The 23969-nt window shown below is 48.5% G+C and overlaps 1 protein-coding gene across 14 annotated transcripts in view; it reads left to right on the top strand.

The window, feature by feature from the left end:
- ERC1 (ELKS/RAB6-interacting/CAST family member 1) overlaps nucleotides 1–23969 on the top strand; it is a 272013-nt gene that overhangs the window by 242534 nt on the left and 5510 nt on the right. For 11 of the 14 annotated variants that reach the window (XR_008710256.1, XR_008710258.1, XM_055567813.1 and 8 more), the window contains one exon: nucleotides 6303–6491. Coding sequence is in view for 10 of the 14 variants with exons in the window: in XM_055567813.1 (XP_055423788.1) it covers nucleotides 6303–6491 (189 nt within the window). In the remaining 4 variants the exon portion in view is untranslated. Of the gene's footprint in view, nucleotides 1–6302; nucleotides 6492–7245; nucleotides 7368–23969 lie in introns of those variants that run through there. The other 3 variants (XM_055567869.1, XM_055568020.1, XM_055567844.1) reach the window with 2 other exon arrangements.

Genomic DNA, 23969 nt, shown 5'->3' with positions numbered 1-23969 from the left:
TTCAGTCATTCAGTCATGTCCGACTCTTCGAGCCCGTGGACTGCAGCATGCCAGGCTTCCCTGTCCATCACCAGTTCCCAGAGCTTGCTCAAACTCATGTCCATCGAGTTGGTGATGCCATCCAACCATCTCATCCTTTGTCGTCCCCTTCTACTACTACCTTCAATCTCTCCCAGCATCAGGGTCTTTTCCAGTGAATCAGTTCTTTGCATCAGGTGGCCAAAGTATTAGAGCTTCAGCTTCAGCATCAGTCCTTCCAATTCAGGACTGATTTCCTTTAGGACTGGTTTGATCTCCTTGTAGTCCAAGGGACTCTCAAGAGTCTTCTCCAACACCACAATTCAAAAGCAGCAATTCTTCAGTGCTCGGCCTTCTTTATAGTCCAACTCTCACATCCATACATGACCACAGGAAAAGCTATAACTAGAGGGACCTTTGTCAGCAAAATGATGTCTCTGCTTTTTAATATACTGTCTAGGTTTGTCATAGCTTTTCTTCCAAGGAGCAAGCGTCTTTTCATTTTATGGTTACAGTCACCATCTGCAGTGATTTTAGAGCCCAAGAAAATAAAGTCACTGTTCCATTGTTTCCCTATTTGCCATGAAGTGATGCCATGATCTTCGTTTTTTGAACGTTGAATTTTAAGCCAGCTTTTTCACTCTCCTCACTTTCATCACTTTCATCAAGAGGCTTTTTAGTTCCTCTTCATTTTCTGCCATAAGGGTAGGGTCATGTGCATATCTGAGGTTATTGATATTTCTCCCTGCAGTCTTGTGCAAACCTGTTTCCAGCTTGTGCTTCATCCAGCCTGGCATTTCACATGATGTACTCTGCATATAAGGTAAATAAGCAGGGTGACAGTATACAGCCTTGAAGTGCTCCTTTCCCAATTTGGAACCAGTCCATTGTTCCGTGTCTGGTTCTAACTAGAAACGCCCATGTTGCTGCAGATGGCATTATTTCATTCTTTTTCATGGCTGAGTAATATTCCACTGTGTATATGTACAACAGCTTCTTTATCCGTCCCTCTGTCAATGGACATGTAGGCTGCTTCCGTGTCTTGGCTACTGTAAATAGTGCTGCAGTGAACATGGGGTCCACATATCCTTTCAGATCATGTTTTTCTCTGGATTTTTGCCCAGGAGTGGGGTTGCAGGGTCATACGGTATCTGTTTTTAGTTTTTAAGGGACTTCCATACTGTTCTCCACAGTGGCTGTACCAATTTACATTCCCACCAACAATGTAGGAGCATTCCCTTCTCTCCACACCCTCTCCAGCATTTGTTGTTTGTGGATTTTTTGATGATGGCCTTTCTGCCTGGTGTGAGGTGGTACCGCATTATAGCTTTGATTTGCATTTATCTAATAAGTAGTGATGTTGAACGTCTTTTCATGTACCTGTTCCCTTTTGCTTGCCTTCTTTTTTACTTTTCAAAGTTCGGCTTTCTGCTGGGGCCTCTGGACAGGAGCATCATTAAGAGAATAATGTTTTGGGGAAGTCAATGCGTCGGTTGTTCTGGGACTTTCTTGATGAGCCTACCTTGGGGGACAGCAGTGTGATGGTGACCCAGTGAGAAATCAGAACTGCCTCTGGTGTTTATGCAGTAATTCAGGAACATCTGAACATGCCTCCCAGGATGTCAGCAGACAGAAGGAAGAACAAGAGGATCTTTTAGTGACAGAGAAATCATCAGTACAAAAATACTTTGCCAGGAACACAGTAAATGATCAATAAATGTTAATTAGCTTAAAAAACGAAGAAGGCAATGGCAACCCACTCCGGTACCCTTGCCTGGAAAATCCCATGGGCGGAGGAACCTGGAAGGCTGCAGTCCATGGGGTCGCTAGGAGTCAGACACGACTGAGCGACTTCACTTTCACTTTTCACTTTCATGCATTGGAGAAGGAGATGGCAACCCACTCCAGTGTTCTTGCCTGGAGAATCCCAGGGACCGTGGAGCCTGATGGGCTGCCGTCTATGGGGTCGCACAGAGTCAGACACGACTGAAGCAACTTAGCAGCAGCTTAAAAAATAGTGGCATCTTTTGAACAGTAAAACATTAGTATGACAAGGGCAAATGCATTAAGTCCCACATAATGTTCAGTACAAGGTATAAAACCTCTGCTCTCAAAATGAGCTCCCAGAATGTGTCACAAGTAGCCACCCTGTACTTACGAAGGTCTGATGCAGAAACAGTGGGGAGAGGAGAGCAGCCATGGACTTGATCACATGCCCCATCCTGGTGTGTCCCCATCTCTTAGATGAATGGGCTGCAGAAACGGGATGCTGTAGACTTTTCCATTACAGTCTGTGTCATAGCATACAGCATTGCCTGTCTTCCAAAACACCTCTGGACATCCAGTCATACTCAAGTGGAGGGGAGGTTAAGATAAACACCTTCCCGAGGTCACTTTATGTCATCACACACTGGCCTCTGAAGCCATTTTGAGGATCTGATTCATAAGCAAGTAAATCCTTACCAGAAGAAACAAAGCTTTCAGGACATCAACTGAAAGGCTCTCATCTGTTCTTTAAATTTAAATGATTTTCCTCAACAACTTGGTAAATGTAGGATTCAGGAAATGTTGCCATTTTGGCATTCTGTTAGAAGCAGAGGTTATCTCGACAAGTTCATTTTTTAACTTCTTTTTGCCAAAAGAAAAAAAAAGGTAACTCTAGTTCTGCACAGCTGTAGAACTGTGATGTGGCCTGACCACCTTGCTTTTGGTGGGACTTCTTACCAATCCTCTGAAGTTGGTGTGGACCAAAGACAACTTTTGGATCCTGTGAGCGTCCTCTTCCTACTTGGCGAGTGTCCCTCTTCCCTCCTGAGGTTAGGCAGTCACAGTTCTTCCTTGCGGGAAATACGGTTTCTTTTCTGAGTGGTCGGCCCAAGTTAGACCTGGAGGGGGAGGGGAGAGATAAGGGCATTTTCCCCATGATGGACATGGCTAAATGTGTCTCACAGAGGCTACAGTGACTTTTCTCTTAATGGACACATTCGGAGACCGCTGGCTGAGCAATTTCATATGCTTTCATGGAGTAAGCTCTCTAGTTTTTTGTTTTGTTTTTAAAAAGCACTTACCTTTAACATGAGAAGAAGAGGGCATCTTGGCCATTATGTAGAAATAATTTGTGTCCTGGAAAAAAATTTCAAATTCTGTTATTTTTGTAACTTTTCAGTTGGACTTTGAAAAATTGCAGAGTGCAAAACACTACGTATTTTGTTATCAGTTAGCACCTGAGCATGAAATATATTTAAGTCAGTGTGAGATTCATCTCTGATTAAGAACAGAGGCCTGAGAGTCCACTTTTTCATTCCCAGCCATACAGCAGTGAGCTAGCATGTTTCCAGATTCCATTTTACTATAAGAAATTTGACCTTCCCCTTACCACCATTTATCAGATTGTCTTCATGCTTTTTTATGTCAGTTTTCCAACTCAAACAGTAATTACCTAGGGTATATCAGCTCTTTCTTGTAGCCCAAATGTGATGGCAACTATATGTAGACACACACACACACACACACACACACACACACACACACACAATGGGAGTAAGTTGCACAAATCCAATGAAAATCCCCAGAGTGATTTTTTTGTTTAAATCAGCGTGTCCATGAAAGAGGCCACAGGAGGCCAAGCTGGAAACATGGCTGCGGTGCGTGGCGGCGTGAGGGGTGTGGAGGGAACAGCGGCCAGACGGTGGGGTTGTTGACGTGCACGGTGGGCGTGATTTAAAGAAGTACGGCCTGGAACTTGCCTTTAAAGATGCTGCTTTGAAACTCAGTTTCTGAGCTCCCTACAGTGTGAATATGCATCTCTGGCCAGAAAGAAAACCTGAGTCTTTTCTGAGAGAGAGTACTGTTGTTTGTGAAAAGCTGTCCAACTTCCCCACTCTCCAGACCCTGTGCTTTATTGAAACGGCTCTTCCTTCTGTGGTTGGCAGTGTTGACACCACAGGCAACACAGGGCCTCGGACCTGGAGGGTCCCTTAAGAGCCCAGAGCCTTTCCCCCGACCTCCTGCCCCTGAGTGTATCACCTTTGTTCCCAGACAGTTGTGTGAGTGTGTGTGTTTCAAAAATAATATTGCTAAATTGATTCACTTTCTCTGGTTTTCCTAGCTAGGCTCCAACTTCTGTATTATATACCATGTGGGTCTGCACTCTGATCTCTCTAGTAAGTTAGAGATTGTTTTAGCCACTAAGCCGAGGTTCTTGCCTGTCTTAATTATTTCATGGAAATAGCATTAGAAACAGGAAATGTGATATATTTATAAAGCAACCATTAAAAATCATGTTTTCCAGAAATACGTAATGTCATGAATAGGACTCACAATGTAACATTAAATGGATAAACAGGGTCTTAAGCAAAATGTGAAGTATGATACAGTTAAAAGTTGATTTATGTAAGTTTATAAAAAGACTTGGAAGAAAATCAGCAAAATGTTGCAAGTGCTATTCTTGATGGAAAACCTATAGACTGTTTATTATTTCTTTCCTGTTTCCTCCCATACTTTTCAGAGTAAAATCTGCATTGATTTCTTAATTTAAAAAAATACATAAAACTATATTTTAGAAACTTTTAAAAGGAAATAAGGAAAGCGCAGGGGAGTTCTTTGGAGAGAGGGGGTGGCAGAATTCAGTGTACCAGGCCTCATTTCTCCTGACTTGAAGATTAGCAAGCTCCTTATCAGGGCGTCCTACTGGTGAAAAATGCCAGCCCCGTGACACCAGCAGGTGCAGATTCTGCCCTGAGCTCAGGGAGCGTCGGAGACATGCCAGCATCTGCTGGGTTGGCGGCCCCCACCAGGGTGGGTGTCAGGCAGACGCTGTGCCTGCAGTTCAGAATCGGAGACGGGGGGCCAGCCCAGCCGTCCTCTGCGCCCCCCAGACTTGCCCAGCACCGAGGGCCTGGCCAGAGCTGTCCCGAGAGCCGTCCAGTGAGGTCGTGTGTTGTGCAGTGTGCCCTCCAAGGGAGCCGAGGTGGTGGTCATTCCTCAGGGTAAAGGGAATGTAAGACAGCGTTGGCCCATCTCTGGAGAGAAGACCCCGCGTGGAGCTGGTGCCGCCCAGCTGGGGCTCAGGTTTCAGGGCTGTGTGAGGATTCGTCCGTCATGTCTAAAAGGAGGGTCGATGCCTCTGTGAGTCGCGTGCGGGGGCTCCAGCCAGGGCAAGGCAGATCCCCTTGTGAGTTCACTCGTCACCCCTCCTGTAGCCGAGAGGATCACTCTCCCTCCAGGGACAGAGGCATCCTTTGTTCCAGAAGGTGGAGGGACATGCGTGTGCGTCAGGCTTTCAGATGAGCACGTTTCACTTGCAGCGTTTGTGTGTGTGTGTAGTTGTGTAGTTGCTAAGTCGTATGTGACTCTTTGCGACCCCATGGACTGTAGCCTGCCAGGCTCCCCTGTTCATGGGGTTCTGCAGGCAAGAACGCCGGAGTGGGTTGCCATTTCCTCCTCCGGGGATCATCCCGACCCGGGATCGAAGCCACACCTCGTGCGTTAGCAGGCAGGCCCTTCCTCAGTGAGCCACCAGCAAAGCCCCTAGACCTGAGTCTGTTTCTGTTTTGCATGTCTCTTCATTTGTATTGTTTAAATTGCACAGTAGAGATATCACACAGCATCATACAAGCCTCTTCTCCGCTCTTGGCTGCCCTAAACCCATGCAATGCTGTGGCATGGAGGTGGTGGGAACAGAGCGTTACCAGGTAGATAATGGGATCATTCACAGGAAAGCCAGGAATGCTGCTTCCCAGTGGATAGTCGTGACCACTGAGCATGGAGTGCAGTGTGTGAGCAGGACTCCTGAGGAGGAGGGAAGGGACAGAGGGTGAACTAGATATTCTTTGAGTTCCCAAAGCTGGGTTGGAAGGAAAAGTCAAGGGGACGGAGGAGTCTGGTCACTGTAATCCTTTTTCCCTTCCAACCCAGCTTTGGGAACTCAATACCTAGGGTTTTTGTAGCTGCCCGTAAATAGGTGGATGAGCAGTTGTGAGGGGACTGCAGTCTTTCTGTAGCAGGAATGTCATCTCTGCAAAAACAAGCCAGTCCTGTGCTTAGTCCCTACCTGAATACGGAATCCTATCTCACGCTGATGTACATGCCAGTGTCCCCCACGTGGCTCCCAGCACGGTGATGGGTGGGTGTGGCTTCTAGATGTGCAGGTGTGCGGACAAAGAGGGCAGTTAGTGGTTACAAGCGCTCTAGTCTCACTCTGGCTCTTTGCCTTGGGAGGCACAAAGAGACTGGACCTTCTCGTTTCAGACTGACCTTGACTTTCCTCATTGTTTTCCCCTCAGATCATCCAGTCCCTCCTAGAACTTGACCAAAACAGAAGCAAGCTCAAGTTGTACATCAGGCACCTGACCGCCCTCTGCCATGACCGAGACCCCCTGATCCTCCGAGGACTCACTCCACCAGCCGCCTATAAGCTGGACGACGACCAGGCAGCGTGGGAGAATGAGCTGCAGAAGATGACCCAGGAACAGGTAAGACCCCCACCTGGGCTCGGATGACACCTCGCCCAAGCCAGCTGCTCTGTAAGTTGATGCAGTAGACGCTGCTTTGGGGAATTCAGGGTGCAGAATCAAGATTTTTAACAGGGGTTGGTTCTTCAGTAGAAATTAGGAGCCACCATTTGAAGTCCCATTTTGGTCTTCCTTCAGTGTAACTTGCTAAAGAATCAGAAAGGGCTGGTTGAGAAGGCAGAGACGAATTGGGAGAGTAGCACTGACATATACACAACCACGTGTGAACTAGAGAGCCAGCGGGGAGCTGACATATAACACAGGGAGCCCAGCTCGGTGCTCCACGATGACCTAGAGGGGCGGGGTGGCAGGGGAGGGAAGCTCAAGAGGGAGCGCACGTGTATTCATATGGCCGGTTCACTTCATTGTACAGCAGGGACTAACACAACATGATAAAGCAATTATGCTCCAGAAAAGAAAGAAAATAAGTTTCCCTTTTCTTTCTTTCTTCTCTCTCAAAAAAAGAAGAGAGACAGTTACGGGGCATGTGATGGTGGCTATGGACGGAAAGTCTGACCTGCAGGACCTCTGCAGGTCAGCTGTCTCTCAGGAACTGTGGTTCATGACCTACTGAGTTCTTCAAATAAGAGAACCATGAGATTAATGAATTTAGGTGATCTCCCCCCGGCCCCCTCCCCTGCTACATTTTCTGTTTAGTGTTGTCCGTAAAATCCATCACTTCTCTTTTTTTCCATGCTATGATTTTTGAGTTCAGTAGCAAAATGAGAAGGCTAATCCAGAGACAAAAACCATGAATAAAAGAACCAAGGAGAACAGGATGAGGACAGAGGTAGAGAGCAGCCGTGGAAACTGAAGGAAAGAAAAGTTGAATCAACACTGAGAAATAAAATAGAAGAAGAACTGGAGTAGTGTCGAGTGTGTAGCTCCAGCTGCTTTCACTCCTGGCTGCAGGGGGGTCGTGGTGTCCCAGCCCCTCGTGGACGGTGGTCGTGGTGTCAGTCGGCTATACGTCTGCTCCAGAGGGTTGAAGCCGCGCTCTGTCTCCCAGCTGAATGCATCCTGTTTGTTCACCGGTAATGCGAGAGGGGAGGCTGTGTCAAATGGGACACTTCTGTGATTCAGGGTCGCAGGCAGCGATGACAGCAGAGATGGCCGATAAGTACACCGTGGGCTCACGGGGGGACTGACTCCCGCGTGTGGACGTTCCCTAAAACCAAGCACATGTGAGGGCCTGTCAGTCACCACCTCATCGGTGTGATGGAAAAGGCAAGGCCTACCTCGCAAATTGAGGGTGTTACCACGGAAATTTTACTTTTTTCTTAAAAGAGGGGAAATTTTACAGGAAAGATTTAGATTGAATTTCTGACATGTTCATTTGATATTAGTAACTATGTGGTTAAAATACCACTGGAAGCCCACTGAAAACAGAGGACGTGGCTAGTTAATTTTAGAAACTTTACTTCAAAATCTTGAAGAGACAGGGCATCCCAAAGCTGCAACAGTGATTTATCAGAGTTGTTTGTTGTTTTTTAGTCGCTAAGTTATGTCTAATTGTTTTCAACCCCATGGACTGTAGCCCACCAGTCAATCTATGGGATTTCCCAGGCAAGATACTGGAGTAGGTTGTCATTTCCTTCTCCAGGGGATCTTCCTGACCCAGGGATCAAACCCGGGTCTCCTGCTTTGGCAGGCAGATTCTTTACCACTGAGCTGCCAGGGAAGCCCCATACAGTCGATTACAGGTGAGGAAATGAACTCCCTGTAGACAGCCTGTTTACCCCACGCCCATGAGTAGACATCGTGAGAAGGCAGACCTCAGCAGAAAGAACTCAGCTGTCCACAGAAGACTGGACAGCACGTGTTGGGTAACTTCTTCCCCAGAGGAGGAGGTTGTGGAAGGGACCAGCACCGGGAGGTGATTGCAGTCAGATTGCTGCTGCTGCTAAGTCGCTTCAGTCATGTCCAACTCTGTGCAACCCCATAGACAGCAGCCCACCAGGCTCCCCCGTCCCTGGGATTCTCCAGGCAAGAACACTGGAGTGGGTTGCCATTTCCTTCTCCAATGCATGAAAGTGAAAAGTGAAAGGAAAGTTGCTCAGTCGCATCTGACTCTTAGCGACCCCATGGACTGCAGCCTACCAGGCTCCTCCGTCCATGGGATTCTCCAGGCAAGAGTACTGGAGTGGGGTGCCATTGCCTTCTCCATGCAGTCAGATTAGTTCTTGGCTTTTTTCCAACCCTGGTTGTCAGTTATTCTAGCGTAAAGGGGATGTAAACTTACTCCTCATTTTAGGGCTGTATTCAAATGTGACCTAGTCCAAACTCTACCAAAAGAAAAAAATTAGGTAAAAGACTTGAAGAAGATTGGAGTATTAAAAAATAAGCATTTTTAAAAGGTGGACTACACAGAAAAATTTAAAAGAAAGACAAAGCATGGAGCTCAGTTACTGGATGAAAGCTTTTGTCTCAATGGTGAGGAAGCCTGTGTTTCTCTTTTCATATTCTACTGAGGACAGAAGCGTACTTGCTAAGTCACTTCAGTCGTGTCCAGCTTTTTGTGACCTCATGGACTGCAGCCTACCAGGCTCCTCTGTCCATGGGTTTCTCCAGGCAAGAATACTGGAGTGGGTTGCCATTTCCTTCTCCAAGATGAGAGTATATTCAATTATAAAATAAATATTTCAGTTAAACATAGGGAAGAATCTGAATGTAGAATTGTGACCATGGGACAAATTGCAGAGAAGTGTGTTAATAGAATTTCCTTTCAGAGAGATTTAGAAACTATGGTTGAGCCCCAGACACTCTGTGGTCCTCCCCAGCCCTGGCATACCTGTCAGCACTGTGCCCGATTGATACAGATCATCTCATCCTGCCAGTAGACACGTGCGACCTACGTGCCGAATGAGTGAATATTTTTTAAAGGGCACTTTTTGTTTTTAAAACCTTAGTAGCCCTGGAATTCTAGGTGAAGTCAGTGTTTGGGTTCTAAAATTGAGCCTTTGTAAACCAAGGCTTCCCAGGTGGCTCAGTGGTAAAGAATCCACCTGTCAATGCAAGAGCCCTGGGTTCTATCCCTGGGTCAGGAAGATCCCCTGGAGAAGGAAATGGCAACTCCAGTATTCTTGCCTGGAGAGTCCCATGGACAGGGAAACCTGGCGGGCTGCAGTGCATGGGGTCACAGAGTCACACGGCTGAGCGACTAAGCACACAAACCAAGGGTTTAGCAGGGATGGTTGTTGTTAAGCCTTACTAAAGAAATGCTTCTAAGTTCTAGATGTTAGCAAAGTGCTAAGATTACCCCCAGTTCAGCAGGCATAGAGACATAAAACACTAAACATGAGAGGAGAAAATGAAAAGTTACACTTCATCAAAACTTGACATTTCTGTTCATCAGAATACTGGGAGGAAATATTCACAGTATATATATCAAACTAAGGACTTGAATCGAGAAGATATTTTTGAAATCAGAAACAAAAAGACAAAACAGCATAATTTTTAAATGGGCAGAAGACGTGAACCAACACTTTGCAAGAGAAAATACACAAACCAAGCACGTGAAGACAGTGCCCACATATAAACAAAAGTCACAAGGAGAGAGCACCGCAGTCCCACAACATTGGCTGAAATTCACTGAGAGTTCATGATTACATGGAGCAGCTAGAACTCTTGCTCACTGTGCTGAGCGTTTAGAATGGCCCTGATGTTGAGAAAGACTGAGGGCAGGAGTAGAAGGGGGTGATAGAGGACGAGATGGTTGAACGGCATTGCTGACTCAGTGGACGTGAGTTTGGGCAGACTCCAGGAGTTGGTGATGGACAGGGGGGCTGCAGTCCATGGGGTCACAGAGAGCCAGACACGACTGAGTGAACAAGAGTAGCCCAGGGGCTCCTGGGGCCCTAACTGCCGCTTAGGCGATTGTTTCAGGCCTTCGAACAACCAGCTTCCAGACCGACTCTGGAAACGGCCCTCCACATGAATCCCAGGCCCTGCTTCTTCGAGCAGGGGGAGCTAGAGAGCCTTGCTCACGGCCACTGATTTCGACCTCCACCCTTGGAGGCTGCAGGGCCTGCCGGTGACGTCGCTGCAGAGTGCTCTGAACAGAACTTAGTAGCTGGGCCTTTCCTTAAAGCTGCTTTACAGATATTAGGGCATAAAGTGTGGCTTCACCCACGCTTCCGGGGGCCCGGGCTCCCCGTGTGCTAAGCCTTGAGCATCCACTGAGCCAGACTGGACTGGAGGTCTGGGGTCTCCCATCTTGAGTTCTGTTGGCTGTGGGAATGTTTTCCTTTCAAACCCAACGTTCCCCAAGAGCTTTCAAATCATATCACACACACTTCCCTTTAACAACCCCAAATGAATGACTGTCCAGCCCCCTGCAATCTTCTCCGTGTCAGTACAGCTGCTAAATTATCGCGTTGTGCCTGCCCCCCACCACTGTGCATGGTCCTCTCTACAATGGCCATGGTCCCTCAGCAGCCCACGTGACCCTGGAACTTTGGTCAGTACTGGAGCCCCTTCCATGGCCCCTCTGAATTGCTGCACCGGGAGCTTGTAAAAGGTCATTCTGTCGTCTCACCAGGGAGCTAGGAGACCACTCAGGGAAGGTGTCGAGTCGGCACTAAGAAGGCAAAAATCAAGCAAGGGAGGGAGCCTTGCCCTCCTCCCTCCCTGTCACAAGGCCCTGGAGTCGGGGGCCACATACTGGTTGGAGAGTGTGTGCTGACCACACGCCACTGCCGCCAAGGCCACTGCCCTCTGTCCTGCTCGGCCGCAGTGACTCGTGGACGTGGGTGAGCCGTGCGCTGGTTTAGCACTTAAACCTCAGCCACAGCAGAGCGTTGCTCCTGCCATCCCGATGGCCTCAGCGTTAAAGGTCTCACTAGTTGTCTGGGTGGTTTGTTATCTGTTTCTGATCCTCCCCCTCTGACACGCTCAATTCTGAGAGCCAAACCAAACCCGCTGGACTGGCCGGCGTGTCTGCGGTTCCCAGAACCCAGCTGCTGCCCTTCAGCCCCTGTGGCAGAGAGAGACGTTCTCCTCCGTGTGGTCAAGGCCGGCTCTCAGCATAAATGTCTGTGCTCACGTTAGTTAACAGGTTTGTAGGAGGTGGTGTGAGGTGTTACCCATTGAGAGTCTGCCGGGCTGGAATCCTGTTTAAACTTCCACACGGTAGTGTTTGGGGTGCTGCATAAACTCCTTTCAGAATGAGGAAACATCTTTAAAGAATGGGTCATGGCGTATACATATATTATCCATTTTGGAACCGAGTCCATTGTTGTAACTATTATAGCACTAAAAGATTGCTGCTGCCGCTGCTGCTGAGTCGCTTCAGTCATGTCCAATTCTGTGCGACCCCAGAGACGGCAGCCCACCAGGCTCCCCCGTCCCTGGGATTCTCCAGGCAAGAACACTGGAGTGGGTTGCCATTTCCTTCTCCAATGCATGAAAGTGAAAAGTGAAAGTGAAGTTGCTCAGTTGTGTCTGACTCTTAGCGACCCCATGGACTGCAGCCCACCAGGCTCCTCCATCCATGGGATTTTCCAAGCAAGAGTACTGGAGTGGGTTGCCATTGCATAACAAAGTATAAAATTAATTTCTAGAGCTGTATGATACTCAAATTCTGTGGTGCTCAAGAACCATAAATATCAGTGTTGGATAGTATTGTCTTGGAAGGTATACAAGAAGCGTGGAGAAACAGGCAGTAATATTTACATATTATAGAAAATGTGTTTAATAAAATCTATGTCCAAAGATTTAAAAAACAAAAAAGCCTCCACACATTCTCAAGCCCCCAGCTCTGTCCCAGCAAGTGGGGACAGGGAGGCCTGGCGCAGGCCAAGGTCCGTCTCTGCCTAAGGACGTGCTGCATCTGAACACCCCACGCATGGGGGGTACCTGGCTTGTTCTTGCAGAGTCACAGGGAGACAGCTGACAAATGTAAGATGTTCCAAGTGGGCAGGGTGGTGAGTGCTGACTTTGTGAAAGTATTCCCCTCATCAGGTTAACTTATCACCTCTCATTACCTACCTTTTTAAAAGTTCTATGTTCTTAGCAAATTTCAGTTACATAAGACTGTTAACAACTGTAGTCACAGCTGGCTTGTTGTTTGAACGGGACGATACATCAGAGTCCTTTGGTGTTCTGGGACATTTTTACATGAGAGGATTCCACCTTCTCCTGACTCTTAAAATTCAGTCTCTTGGGAGCCAGTCAGACCGACGTTAATGTCCTGTTGCTTCTGGAGGAGGTGTCTGTTCCCACTTCCGTCTTTTGTCAGCATGTCTTCCATCTCTCTCTCTGTTCACTGCCTTCCCCAGCTCGTTCAGAGAAGGTGTAACGCCTGTGTCAGGATGGAATCTCTCAGGAAGGAGTCTAACCTGGGAGGTCAAATATCACGTAGAGAAACCCAGATGATCTTAGCCAGAGGCGAATACTTCAGGCAGGAAATACTTTAGAAGTGTCCAGACTTAAGTAGGCTGGAGATGAAGATGTTACTGACATCTGCAAGTCCAGCAGAGAATTATCAGAAGGCAGCAGTTGGTGGTGGTTTATGGCAGATGACTATCTAAACCTGGACTGTCCCATCACTGTCCGGCCCCGGTTGTCCCCAGGGAGCTTACTTTGGGGGAACAGGTGTCAGCAGCTGTGTTCGGTCCTGTACATCCATTGAGCCCAGTTCACGTGGGTCGCTGGACTCCAGGTTGTTGGACTCACAAAACCACGATTGACGATAGCCTTCAGAAGACGGTAAGCAGCCGTGAGTGACGTGGGGACCCTGAGATCTGGTGGTTAGCAGGCAAGACCAGATGTCCTGTGAAACTGGCCTCTGAGGTGGGGCACTTGTGTGTGAAGACAGCTGAGTTTGACCCCCTGGTTGCTGGCTGCTGGGACATGGGGAACGAACCCTGGGTTTCCTGGGACTCAGGCTCCACCAGTCTACACAACACTGGCCACTCAGCCTCCTCGGGCCTCGCGCACCTTCCCTGAAGGTTAGAAAACTGTACTGCGAGTCCTGTTAGCCCCCTTCCAGGCGTATGAGTCTCAGTTTCGGAACCGGCCTGATTTTAGGTCTGGTGGGTCCACCGTTGGATATTTTGTCGGGGATGGGTTTAGTGTAGAAAACTGGACTGCGTGCTTTGTACAGATGGTCACCGCAGATCTGATGTGCTTACTCTCCTCGGGGCCGGGACGTGGCCGCAGGGCTTTCAGTGCTGGGCAGCAAAGACGCCCTTGCTTTGCTGTTACCTTTGCTCAGTTTTTAACCGTCGGAAAGCCTAGCTCCTTCCCCAGGGTGCGTGGCCCGTGTTCATCCAGAGGCCGTGTAGGGAGTGTCTCCCGTGTGCAGGGCTTAACTTAACACACTCTTGACAGTCCTGGGGTGGCATTTGTGATATTCACGCTTCGAGGGGCTTCAGGGCTGGGCTTTGCTCCCTCCTTGTCGCCCAACATGAGGGAGGGAGAGGAGGATGGTCCTTTATGTCCCCAGCCGCACCTCAAGAAGGTCACCATGCAGTTGCGTGTTGTCACCGGGGAACCGACGGTGATGGATCCCGGTGGTGGAGTGAGCGGACTCTTTCCAGATTCATCCTGGAGCAGCCGTGACACCCTGTTCACTTCTGGCCTAAGCAGCAGCAGCCTATCCTTCTTAGGAAGACAGACCCAGCGTTGCCGGGCAGAGGGTTCATTGCAAGGCAGGGAAGGGCGAGGAGAAGGCCCAGCAGCAGCGTCCCGGCCACCAGCACGGCCAGTCAGCTTGCAGAGTCCAGGGCAGGGTGGCCAGCAGCTTGGGTCAGGGATACCTTGGGAGGAAACCCGGAAAGTTCAAGCTGCAAGCTCGGGCTTGAGATAGAAGGAAGAGAGGGCTTCACGGTTTACTGTAATCCGTGGGGAGTGATTGTAGGCACGTTCTTCAAGGTCAGCTTCCATTTTCCCTGTTACCAAATGCCAGAGGGATGCCACAAAGCCGACCACATTCCTGTGGAAAAGTAAATGAGGTATTTACTGCCTGGACATGAAACGTGCACCATGCTGTCAGGTCCCTCTGACCACGTAAGTTTCATGTTTTATTCAGCAGATAATTGAAGGCTTCCCTGGTGGCTGAGATGGTAAAGAACCTGCCTGCCAATGCAGGAGACTCGGGTTCAATCCCTGGGCCAAGAAGATCCACTGGAGAAGGAAGTGGCAACCCACTCCAGTATTCTTGCCTGGAAAATCCCATGGACAGAGCAGCCTGGCAGGCTGCAGTCCATGGGGTCACAAAGAGTCAGACACGACTTAGTGACTAAACAACAACAACAACAGCAAATAATTATGGCAGAATACATAGCAGTTTATTCTAGTTGTTCAAAAATCCAAACTTGGATTGTTTCATGTCTCTTGGGTCAATATAGTTTAAACATCCTGCAAATTGGGGCCGGGGGCTATAGCCTAGATTTAACCGGGATAGAGGACCACTCCGATAGAGGACTGTCACCTCTTACAAGGCTCCAGTCATCATGTCCATTGACAGCTCAAACCGCACGGCCTCTGCATCCTGGGACCTCACTGTTAGAAACCTCAAGTTCAGATTCCTGTCTGCTAAAACCAAACCGAGCATCTCTGTGATTTTCCCGCCCACCACCAACCCAGCTACAAACACGAATGAATCTGAGTCACTGCCAGGCACAGCGGTATTCGTCCAGTCACATCTCTTGTAACCATCCCTCACGCCTTTATACCCACCTCTCCACCCTCTTCTCTCTCCCCATCCTGTGTCTGCGAACACAGGGCCATTTGCCTTGAAGGAAGGCTTTTCCTCTCATTTAAGACCATCCTGTTTTGTGGGTCTCTGTTAGCTCTCCCTTGGCCTTGACTGGGCTGTGGAGAGAAGCCGTCCCCACCCTGATTCCCTGACCCGTGCTGGGCGGTGGAGGTTCTGGGCAGCTTCCAGGGCCCGCCAGCCCGTCCTCCGCTGCCCCCCTGCCTCTCTGTCCCACCCACAGGGTCCTGATCCGTCTCCCCCCATCAGCTCTGCTCTCTGACATGGAAGGCAGCGTGGGAGCCCGCACGGTCTCCCTCACAGCCAGCCTGTCGTGACGTGTTTTTGTGGGTTGTGGGGCATCTTCTCCCTGCCCTGCCCTTCTCCCTTTCTCCCTCCCGTGCATGTTGCTTTGAGAATACAGATTGAGTTGCTGTTGCATTTGTGATTCTTGGCCCAAGTCCCTCTAGAAATCATATTACTACTCTGAATTCAGCGAGGGCTGGAATAGCTACTAAGAACAGAATACATTATCATAACATTCAGCAGACAAGGCCAGAAAATTTGTGCCAGAGGCAAGCTTGGTATCCTGTACGGGTCCCACGGTCCATCTTTTGAGAAAAATGTCTCGGTAATCGGTTGACACGTCCTGCTACAAGGCCTTCGCCATCAGACAGTCTTGACTTGGAGATGCTTCAAGTTTATCTTTAAGAGGTCTTGGAAAAGTTGTGGGTGTTCCCCCTCCCCCGGGGTTAGCATCTGTTCTTCAGTTCCTCATCCAGTTGTTTTTCGATTGTCTGCTCTGTGCAGGCTGCTTTGCTCGGCAGCCTTGGTATGTAAAAAAGAATTCATTGAGGAACTTGCCGAAGCACAGGGGAATTAAACATGTAGCCAACTCCTGAGACACGAGACAAAATGAATGCTTCAACAAGTGTTCACTTCTGACAAGGGGCGTCTCCACGACGAAGGATAAGTTAGATGGGAAGCGGCGGTGTCGGAGGTAAGATGGTCCATGTCCCAGGGTGAGGGAACTGCATCAGAGCGAAAGCACAGAGGATGACCAGGATATACTGGAGATGAAACTGGGAAAGTGTGACGGGACAGATGGTGGCCGCCGTGCCAGAGGGACTGGACTCTGTTTGTAGGGAGGAAATCATTTAAGATCTTGGAAGAGGAGGAGCAAACTTAACCCAACCCATCTTAGAAAGGGTTGAGATGGTGCTGTGTGCTCAGTCCCTTCAGTTGTGTCCAACTCTTTGAAACGCTATGGACTGTAGCCCACCAGGCTCCTGTGTCCATGGGATTCTCTAGTTAAGAATACTGGAGTGGGTTACCATTTCCTTTTCCATAGATGGTTGTGAAGCTATTGCAATAAGCAGAAGATGCTAAGATCCAAGAGCCGGGGTCAGGTTTGTGACCAGGAGATCAGAGAGGAGGAAACGAAACCAAAAGAAAGGTGGCCTGAAGAGGACGTTCACAGGAATTCCTCAAAAGAGGAAATGGCCTTATAAACATATTTTTAAATACTTCACCTCTGTTTTTGGCTTCACTACATAGAACTGCGAATGAAGACAGCCCTGTCGCATTGGCAAGGTTGCGGGGGAGGTGGGTGTGACCCCAGGGGACCAGGAGGATGGGAAATGGTCACCCTTATTTGTTGACTGAAAGTTAGTGCAGCTGTTCTGAACAGTTTGGTGACATGTCCAGAGCTTTAAAAAGGTGTATACCCTTTGATGCAGGATTCTAAGAAGACAGCCATAGATATGCATAGATTTATGTTTAGAAAATTTCAACACACTAATATTAATAGTAGTGAAAACAGACTACATTTCTAATAATTGATTTAGTGAAATAACTTATAATACATCCATAAAAAGGATTACAATGCAGCCCTTTTAAAATTCAGGTTCTAGAGGAATATTTACTCACGTGAAGAACTATTTTGTAGCACTGTTTCTCCGTGGTCATTCTGCTGCTCTTTACATTCCCTCTCGTGCCCTGAATCAGCGTGTCCGTCACACACACACACACACACACATACACACACACACACACACCTGCCACAGCTGTGATTGGAATGCACTGTATCGGCAGGTAGTTTGGGCAGAATCAACACTCTTACAGTGTTGAGGCTTCCCATCTGGGATTGTGTCGCATCTCCATTTAAGGTACGTGGTCAACTTTTGAGAGAGCGATTTTGGCGAAATGGCAAAAAGCTAAACTCTTAGATGTTAAGGAGGAAAGTGGGAAGCAGAGGTAGGAAACGTAGAGTTATTTTAGACACGTGATGGTGAATGAGAGGAAAACGACCGGGCACGCATGCACGTGAGAGGGGCGGGTCCAGAAAGCTTGGGTGAAAGAACCCCCGGAGGCCGTGGTCAGAGGCCGGGCAGGGGAGAGGGCGGGAACAGAGCTAGTTGACGGGCCAGGGCCGTGGGACCTGGAGGAGCAGGAGCGTCGTGGCGTTGTTTTGAGATCGGATGTGTCATGTCTGTGTTACCTCAGTAATGAGTTCCTCATGCTCCCGTCACCTTGCCAACAAAGGTGCATATACCAAAGCTATGGTTTTTCCAGTTGTGAGAGTTGGACCATAAAGAAGGCTGAGCACCAAAGAATTGATGCTTTTGAACTGTTGCTGGAGAAGATCTTGAGAGTCCATTGGGCAGCACGGAGATCAAACCAACAACGAGTGAAGTTGCTCAGTTGTGTCCAACTCTTTGCAACCCCATAGACTATAGCCCACCAGGCTCCTCCATCCATGGAATTTTCTAGGCAAGAGTGCTGGAGTGCGTTGCCATTTCCTTCTCCAGGGGATCTAACCAGTCAATCCTAAAGGAAATCAACCCTGAATATTCATTTGAAGGACTGATGCTGAAGCTCTAATACTTTGGCTACCTGATTCGAAGAGCCGATGCATTGGAAAAGACCCTGATGCTGGGCAAGGTTGAAGGCAGGAGGAGAAGCGGACGACAGAGGATGAGATGGTGGATATGAGTTTGAGCAAACTCCAGAAGATGAAGGACAGGGAAGCCTGGCATGCTGCAGTCCATGTGGTCACAGAGTCAGACAGGACTGAGCAACTGCACAACAGGCTCACGGCTGCCAGCCCCCTGAGCAGTCCGTCCTTCGCCATGGACAGCAGTAGCACCCACATGCAGGATGCCACCCTCCCAGTCAACCTCAGCCACATTTCCAAGTCCCTGTTTCTTTATTATTTTTTTTTTTTTAATTTTTAAAAGCTGTTTATTTGGCTGCACCAGTCTTAGTTGCGGCATGTGGGATCTAGTTCCCTGACCAGGGATGGAACCCCGGCCCCCTGCATTGGTAGTGGAGAGTCTTAGGCACTGGACCAGAGAAATCCCTCCCACCCATTTCTTTTAGCCAACCCTATTTTCTAGCTTCTCTTCTGGAGCCAGATGGCTGTATACCTCTAACTCCAAGATTCCCTTCCTCCAGAGTATCTTAGTTCTCTTAAGGTTAAGTAGGAAGAGGCCCAAGGCACTTGGGGAAGATTTCATGTTAGGTGTTTGTTTATGGAGAAAGCAGAGATGCTGAGGTATGGGGTTTGATGCTGCTGTTACAGGGGCTTATGGGATTCCTGGGAACACGTTTGTTTTTTAAATGTATTTGGAAATGTTCTTAGGGTGGTTGTTGTTTGTCTTTAGATGCAAAGCTCTCAGCACGTACCCAGAAAATTGCACCTCTGTATCTAGAGGGGGAGATTCTGTGAACCTACACGCTGCATATGATTATGGTGTTTTTGAAAATAAACAAGACGGTAGTGTTTTTTCACTGTAGTACTGGCGGGGGTAGAACTGGCCTGCCAGTATTAGAAGGAAGAGAGTAGGATATGGTAGATCTTATTGGTTTACTCAGCTGAGTTTGTATCTACTAACTTGGGATTTCTCACTTTAACAAGGAAGGGAAGAGGGACAGAGGAGCATTGCATCTAAGATGGAATGAGCTTTTTCATTAAATCCCCAATATTGCATGTCTGTAGGTTTGGGGAAATCCTTCTCTGTGCTAAGTCTAAGGGGTTTTTCTTTGGGGGGGCGGGGCAAAGGATGGAGAGACAAACTGGTAAGTTCAACTTTGGAAGCCGGAATACACCTTCCCTGGTTCGTCCACGGGGTCTACTACATGCTGAAACCACACAGAAACTGCCCTTTTTTTCTTTTTTGCATGTGCTGTACATGCTAATGAAATACTGTTAAATAACAAGGTACTAATCCCCCTCAAGATTTGTTCTCACACCTGTGCTGCAAGAGCACAGCTGTCTCAAGTCTTCGTTTGGTTTCTTCACGTTGCCTTTCTTCCTTAAGTGGTCTGAAGTTTTAACGACACTTTTCCGGACACTCAGCACTCCTCGGACCTCAGATGACTAAAGCTTTGCATTTCAGAGTCAAAACAGAAATCCTCATTTGAGAAGCAGTTCCCGTTTCACAGGAAAGGTTGATCTTTGAGGTTTTTTTTCAAGACAGGAAATAACTAGCGTGTAATGGATCGAGTGCCAGTGGAATCTCTCTGCCCCGCTGTGCCCACGCGTGGTGCTGCTTCCAGATCAAGAGCAAGCCAGCCTCAATCCCCGGAGACAGAGAGGGACCCGGCAGTGAAGGAGCACTGCCGCCTCTGTTCTCACCCCTCTGTGTCTAAGCACCTTTCCCCAGGCAGACCATTCGTTAGATGTTGGGGAAGCATAGCCTTTGTGGCAGACCTCTGGTTTTCCCCCGATCTCTTCCATCACTCCTGACTCTCTCTGGTCCTCCTCCAGTTCTGTTGCCCTTCCCCCTTCCACTTCCAGCCCTGATGACGGCGGGTCACCATCACGTTTCCTCTCACCCTGCATCTAAGTCGCACCTGAGTCACGCTCTTAGCTCCCTCCAGTCTGTCCCCACTGTTTTGATAATGAGGTGCCTGCAGTGGAGGCCAGAGCCCTCGATGGGCATCAGAGAGAGCATGGAGAGGGCTGGGGGTCCTTGGGGGCAGTGCCCATGCCCGGCCAGCCTAGGGAGACCTGCATTACTTCTGCCAAGATCTGGTAGTTTCTGTGGCCCCAAACCCCAGGGACCAGCCGAGCGCATCTCCTCCTGCTTTGCCCCTGCTCCACTCTTGCTGGCTTTCTGTCTGGAACGAGCCTTCTCTGTCTTCGAACATCTCCCTCCACCTCCTCAAGGGACTCTCCCCTCTTCTCCTCCTTTCCACCCTGGCTGAGGCTGCAGCACCTTTCTCCCTCTCGGCGGCATTTGCTCTGCAGGACTTGGCAAGCAGGACTCACTGTCTCCTTACGGTTTCGTTGAGACAGAATTCACACATCTTGCAATCCACTCACTTAAAAGGCACGATTCTCAGAGTTGTGTGGCCGCCACCACAGCCAGCTTTCAACGCATTCATGAGTCCTCAGGCCCTCCCACCACCCCGTCCCACCCTTGCCCTGGGCAGCACTGGCCGCCCCCTCACTGAGTTTGCCTTGTCTGGACATTTCATAAAAATGGGAGCGTCTAGAATGCAGCCTCCTGTGGCTGGCTTCTTGCACACTGCATAGTGTTTTCAGGGTTCATGTGGTAGCCTGGGTCAGAATTCCATTCCTTTTCATGGGCGAACCAATCAGTACTTTTTGAATGAATGTTTTATACATTTCTGTTGCTTTCTTCTCTTAGTCTTAGAATAGGTAACAGTTACACATTTGAAAAATACATGCAGCTTTGAATATTTATATTACATATTTTCATTCGTATTTCTTTTAGTAAGAGCGACAGTACTTGTGGGTATTAAACAGTACAGAAGAATACAGAGTAAAATACAAATCATTCCATCCACTCAGACTAACCACTCTTCACAGTTCTGTGTTTCTTTGTCCATACATTTTTCTATACATAAGCCCAAACATACAGACCTCTCTCACCTCTTGTTCGACACTGAGGTCAGTAAAAAAAAAAGTTTAATTCTTATAAATTGCCTTGGTAAACATACCTGTGCATACATTCTTGAATTTCTTACTGGTATTTTCTGTAGAATATACTCTAGAAAGTGGAATTATTTACATAAAGTACGCATGCAATCAAATTTGGTTGAAGAGACCAGAGTGCTCCCCAGTCTGTATTCTCATCAGTGGTATATATGAGGGCCCACTTCCTCAGGTCTTTACCAACACTGATTGTTAACAATCTTTGTAGCTTTTGTTGCCAATGTGATGGGAGGGGAGGAAAAAAAACAAAACCCTATCTTGCTTAATTTGCTATTCTTTAATTCACAACAGCTGACTATCATTGAATGTGCTTATTAACTATTTACATTCCTTCTGTGAGTTTTTGGTTCCTATCCTCTGCCTGTTTTTTCTATTAGATTATTAGGATTATTGTTACTTTCATTAATATATTGATAGCAATTCTTTGTTTTGTTTTATTTACTCTAAACGTTTCCCAAGCAAAAACTTGTATTTTTACTTACATCTTTTCTGAGTCCATACAAATATTTTAAATGTTCGACTAGCCAAATCCAACCCCTTTTTATTCCTTTCATAGCTTTCTTTAAAAGCACTACTCGCTATGTTAGTCAGGCTGCTATAACAAAACGCTATAAGCTGGGTGGCTTAGCAACAGAGGTTTGTTCCTCAGGGTTCTGGAGGCTGCGGGCCCAGGATCCTGGCACACAGGCTGGGTCTCCCGAGGGCTGTGCTCCGAGCTGCAGATGGCTCACTTCTCCTCAGGTCCTCACGAGAGGGAGGGAGGCCAATCTCTGAGTTTTCCTCATTCATGAGGGCTCCATCCTCACGTCCAAGCATCTCCGGAAGGCCCCCACCTCAGACCATCATCACAATGAGATGAGAATTTCAACATAAGGATCTGAGGGGACACACACAGTCAGTCATCACAGCCCACAAGGAATAAGATAAAGAGGATTTATCTGTACCCCAGCCCAAGATAAGAAGCTGAAGCAGCAGCACCACCTCATAACCTCCTCTCTCGGCCTGCGTGGCGGGTGAGACCTAAGCATCGCTGCCCGGGGCTCTGGCCCAGGCCGCTGGGTTCACAAGGCACCCGACCCCCTTGCTTTCCCTGTTTCGGAAACTCGCAGTCACGTGACACAGCCAGAGCTCGGGACGCACCCAGCTTAGCGCGGTCTGAACCTGGCCCTTGCCAGACACTCGGGACCAGACATTCTGGTCTTTTTTCAACATTTAACAGAAGGTCACCAGCTCTGAATCTGTCCCTGGCTCTTTGATACATTTGAAAAAGCAGCATTCTCATTCTTGGCTCAGAGCATCTAGATTCTGTCAACAGTGTAACTGAAACTTTGCTTCTTTTTGCATTTTAATCCACATGCTCTTTCTGGGTTATCTTATCTGCTTAATAAAAAACAGCAGTAACACTTTTGATAACAACATCTAACATTTCCCAAGCATTTTCTGTGTGTCAGACATTGTGCTGTACTTTATACAAATATTAAGGCATTAAAACCACCCTGTAATATCATTGCTCCTTTTTACAGACGAGGAAACTGAGGCCTCAAGGGGTCCAGGTCATGCAGACCAGTCATTGGCAGAGCTGAGCTTGAGTCCCAGCAAGCCTCACTCCTGAGTCTGTGTGTTTACACTTTAAACTCAGTTTCCTTCCTTCCCTAAAAGCTGCTCTGTCTCCTGTATTTTCAGGCTCATCTGCCTTGTTCTCTGTCCTCTCTCCTGTAACCCCACCTCCCACCAGTCCAGCCTTAGGAAATTCTCCCACCCACCTGCCCCTCTTTGTTCCCACGTTCCCCCACCAAACCTGTATTCCTCCTTCATTCTCCCCTGGGCTCGTGACAATGACCTCCCTGGACATGCTCTTGTTCCACCCATGTGGCCTGCTTCAACTTCATACTATCTTCTGAGAACACGACACCGATCACATCACTGTGCTGTCTTAAAGCTCTTGGGCTTCCGGTTGCTGCTGTCGCCTTGTGGTTGTCACCAGATGAAACCTGAACCCTTAGCTCTGCGTACGCTGCCTGGCCCCAGGCTGTCCCTCCAGCCTCACTTCTGCCATTCTGCACTCCGTCCCCCGCCTGATGCTCAGCTGCTGGGGGAGGGGTGCGTCTCACTGTCCCTAGACCCGCACCCCTCCATGGCTCTGCACGTCTGCACCTGTTCTGTCCGCTCAACCGCTGCTTCTATTTCTGACCTCCCGGATGCACTCCTGTTCAGCCTTCAGGAGCATCTGGGACTCCCCCCAGGGTGACGCAGGCATCCTCCTGTCTGCCTCACCGCGTGTTCAGGCCTCGGTCACCGCCCTTTCCTGGCTGGGTCATAGTCATCTGTGTACTTGCTGGGCTCAAGGGTCAAGTCCGTTGCATTTCAGCGCTGAGCACAGAGTAGGTCCTCATACACGCTGGTGCAGTGCATGGAGGAATGTCAGAAAGTGTTTAAACAATAGGAGATACACTGTAAACAAGCTCAGCTTCTCTCTGGCTCAGTCAGCAGGCCTGCGGTAGGGAGTCTCGTGCACTGAGCAGAAGCATGTGGTGGGGGCGGGGCCCTCCCTCAGGTAAGGACCAGTGCGCACGATCCTGTCTGATCACGCATGAGCCCCGCCCCTTCTTGGGCCTGAATGTGACGGCGTGGCCTGGTGGGAGAACACGGTGAGAGCACCAGGGTGGGATCTCAGCTCCACAGGTCACCCTCTGGGGGCCTTGGACCAGCCTCTAACCTTCATGTTCAAGAGGAGACATTTGATAACTTCTATACTTTCATAATCGTTAATTCTGAT

Source organism: Bubalus kerabau, chromosome 1 (assembly GCF_029407905.1).
Source record: "Bubalus kerabau isolate K-KA32 ecotype Philippines breed swamp buffalo chromosome 1, PCC_UOA_SB_1v2, whole genome shotgun sequence".
Lineage (NCBI taxonomy): Eukaryota > Metazoa > Chordata > Mammalia > Artiodactyla > Bovidae > Bubalus > Bubalus kerabau.
Note: the sequence above shows the minus strand (reverse complement) of the source record. Positions and strands in the feature narration are given on the sequence as shown.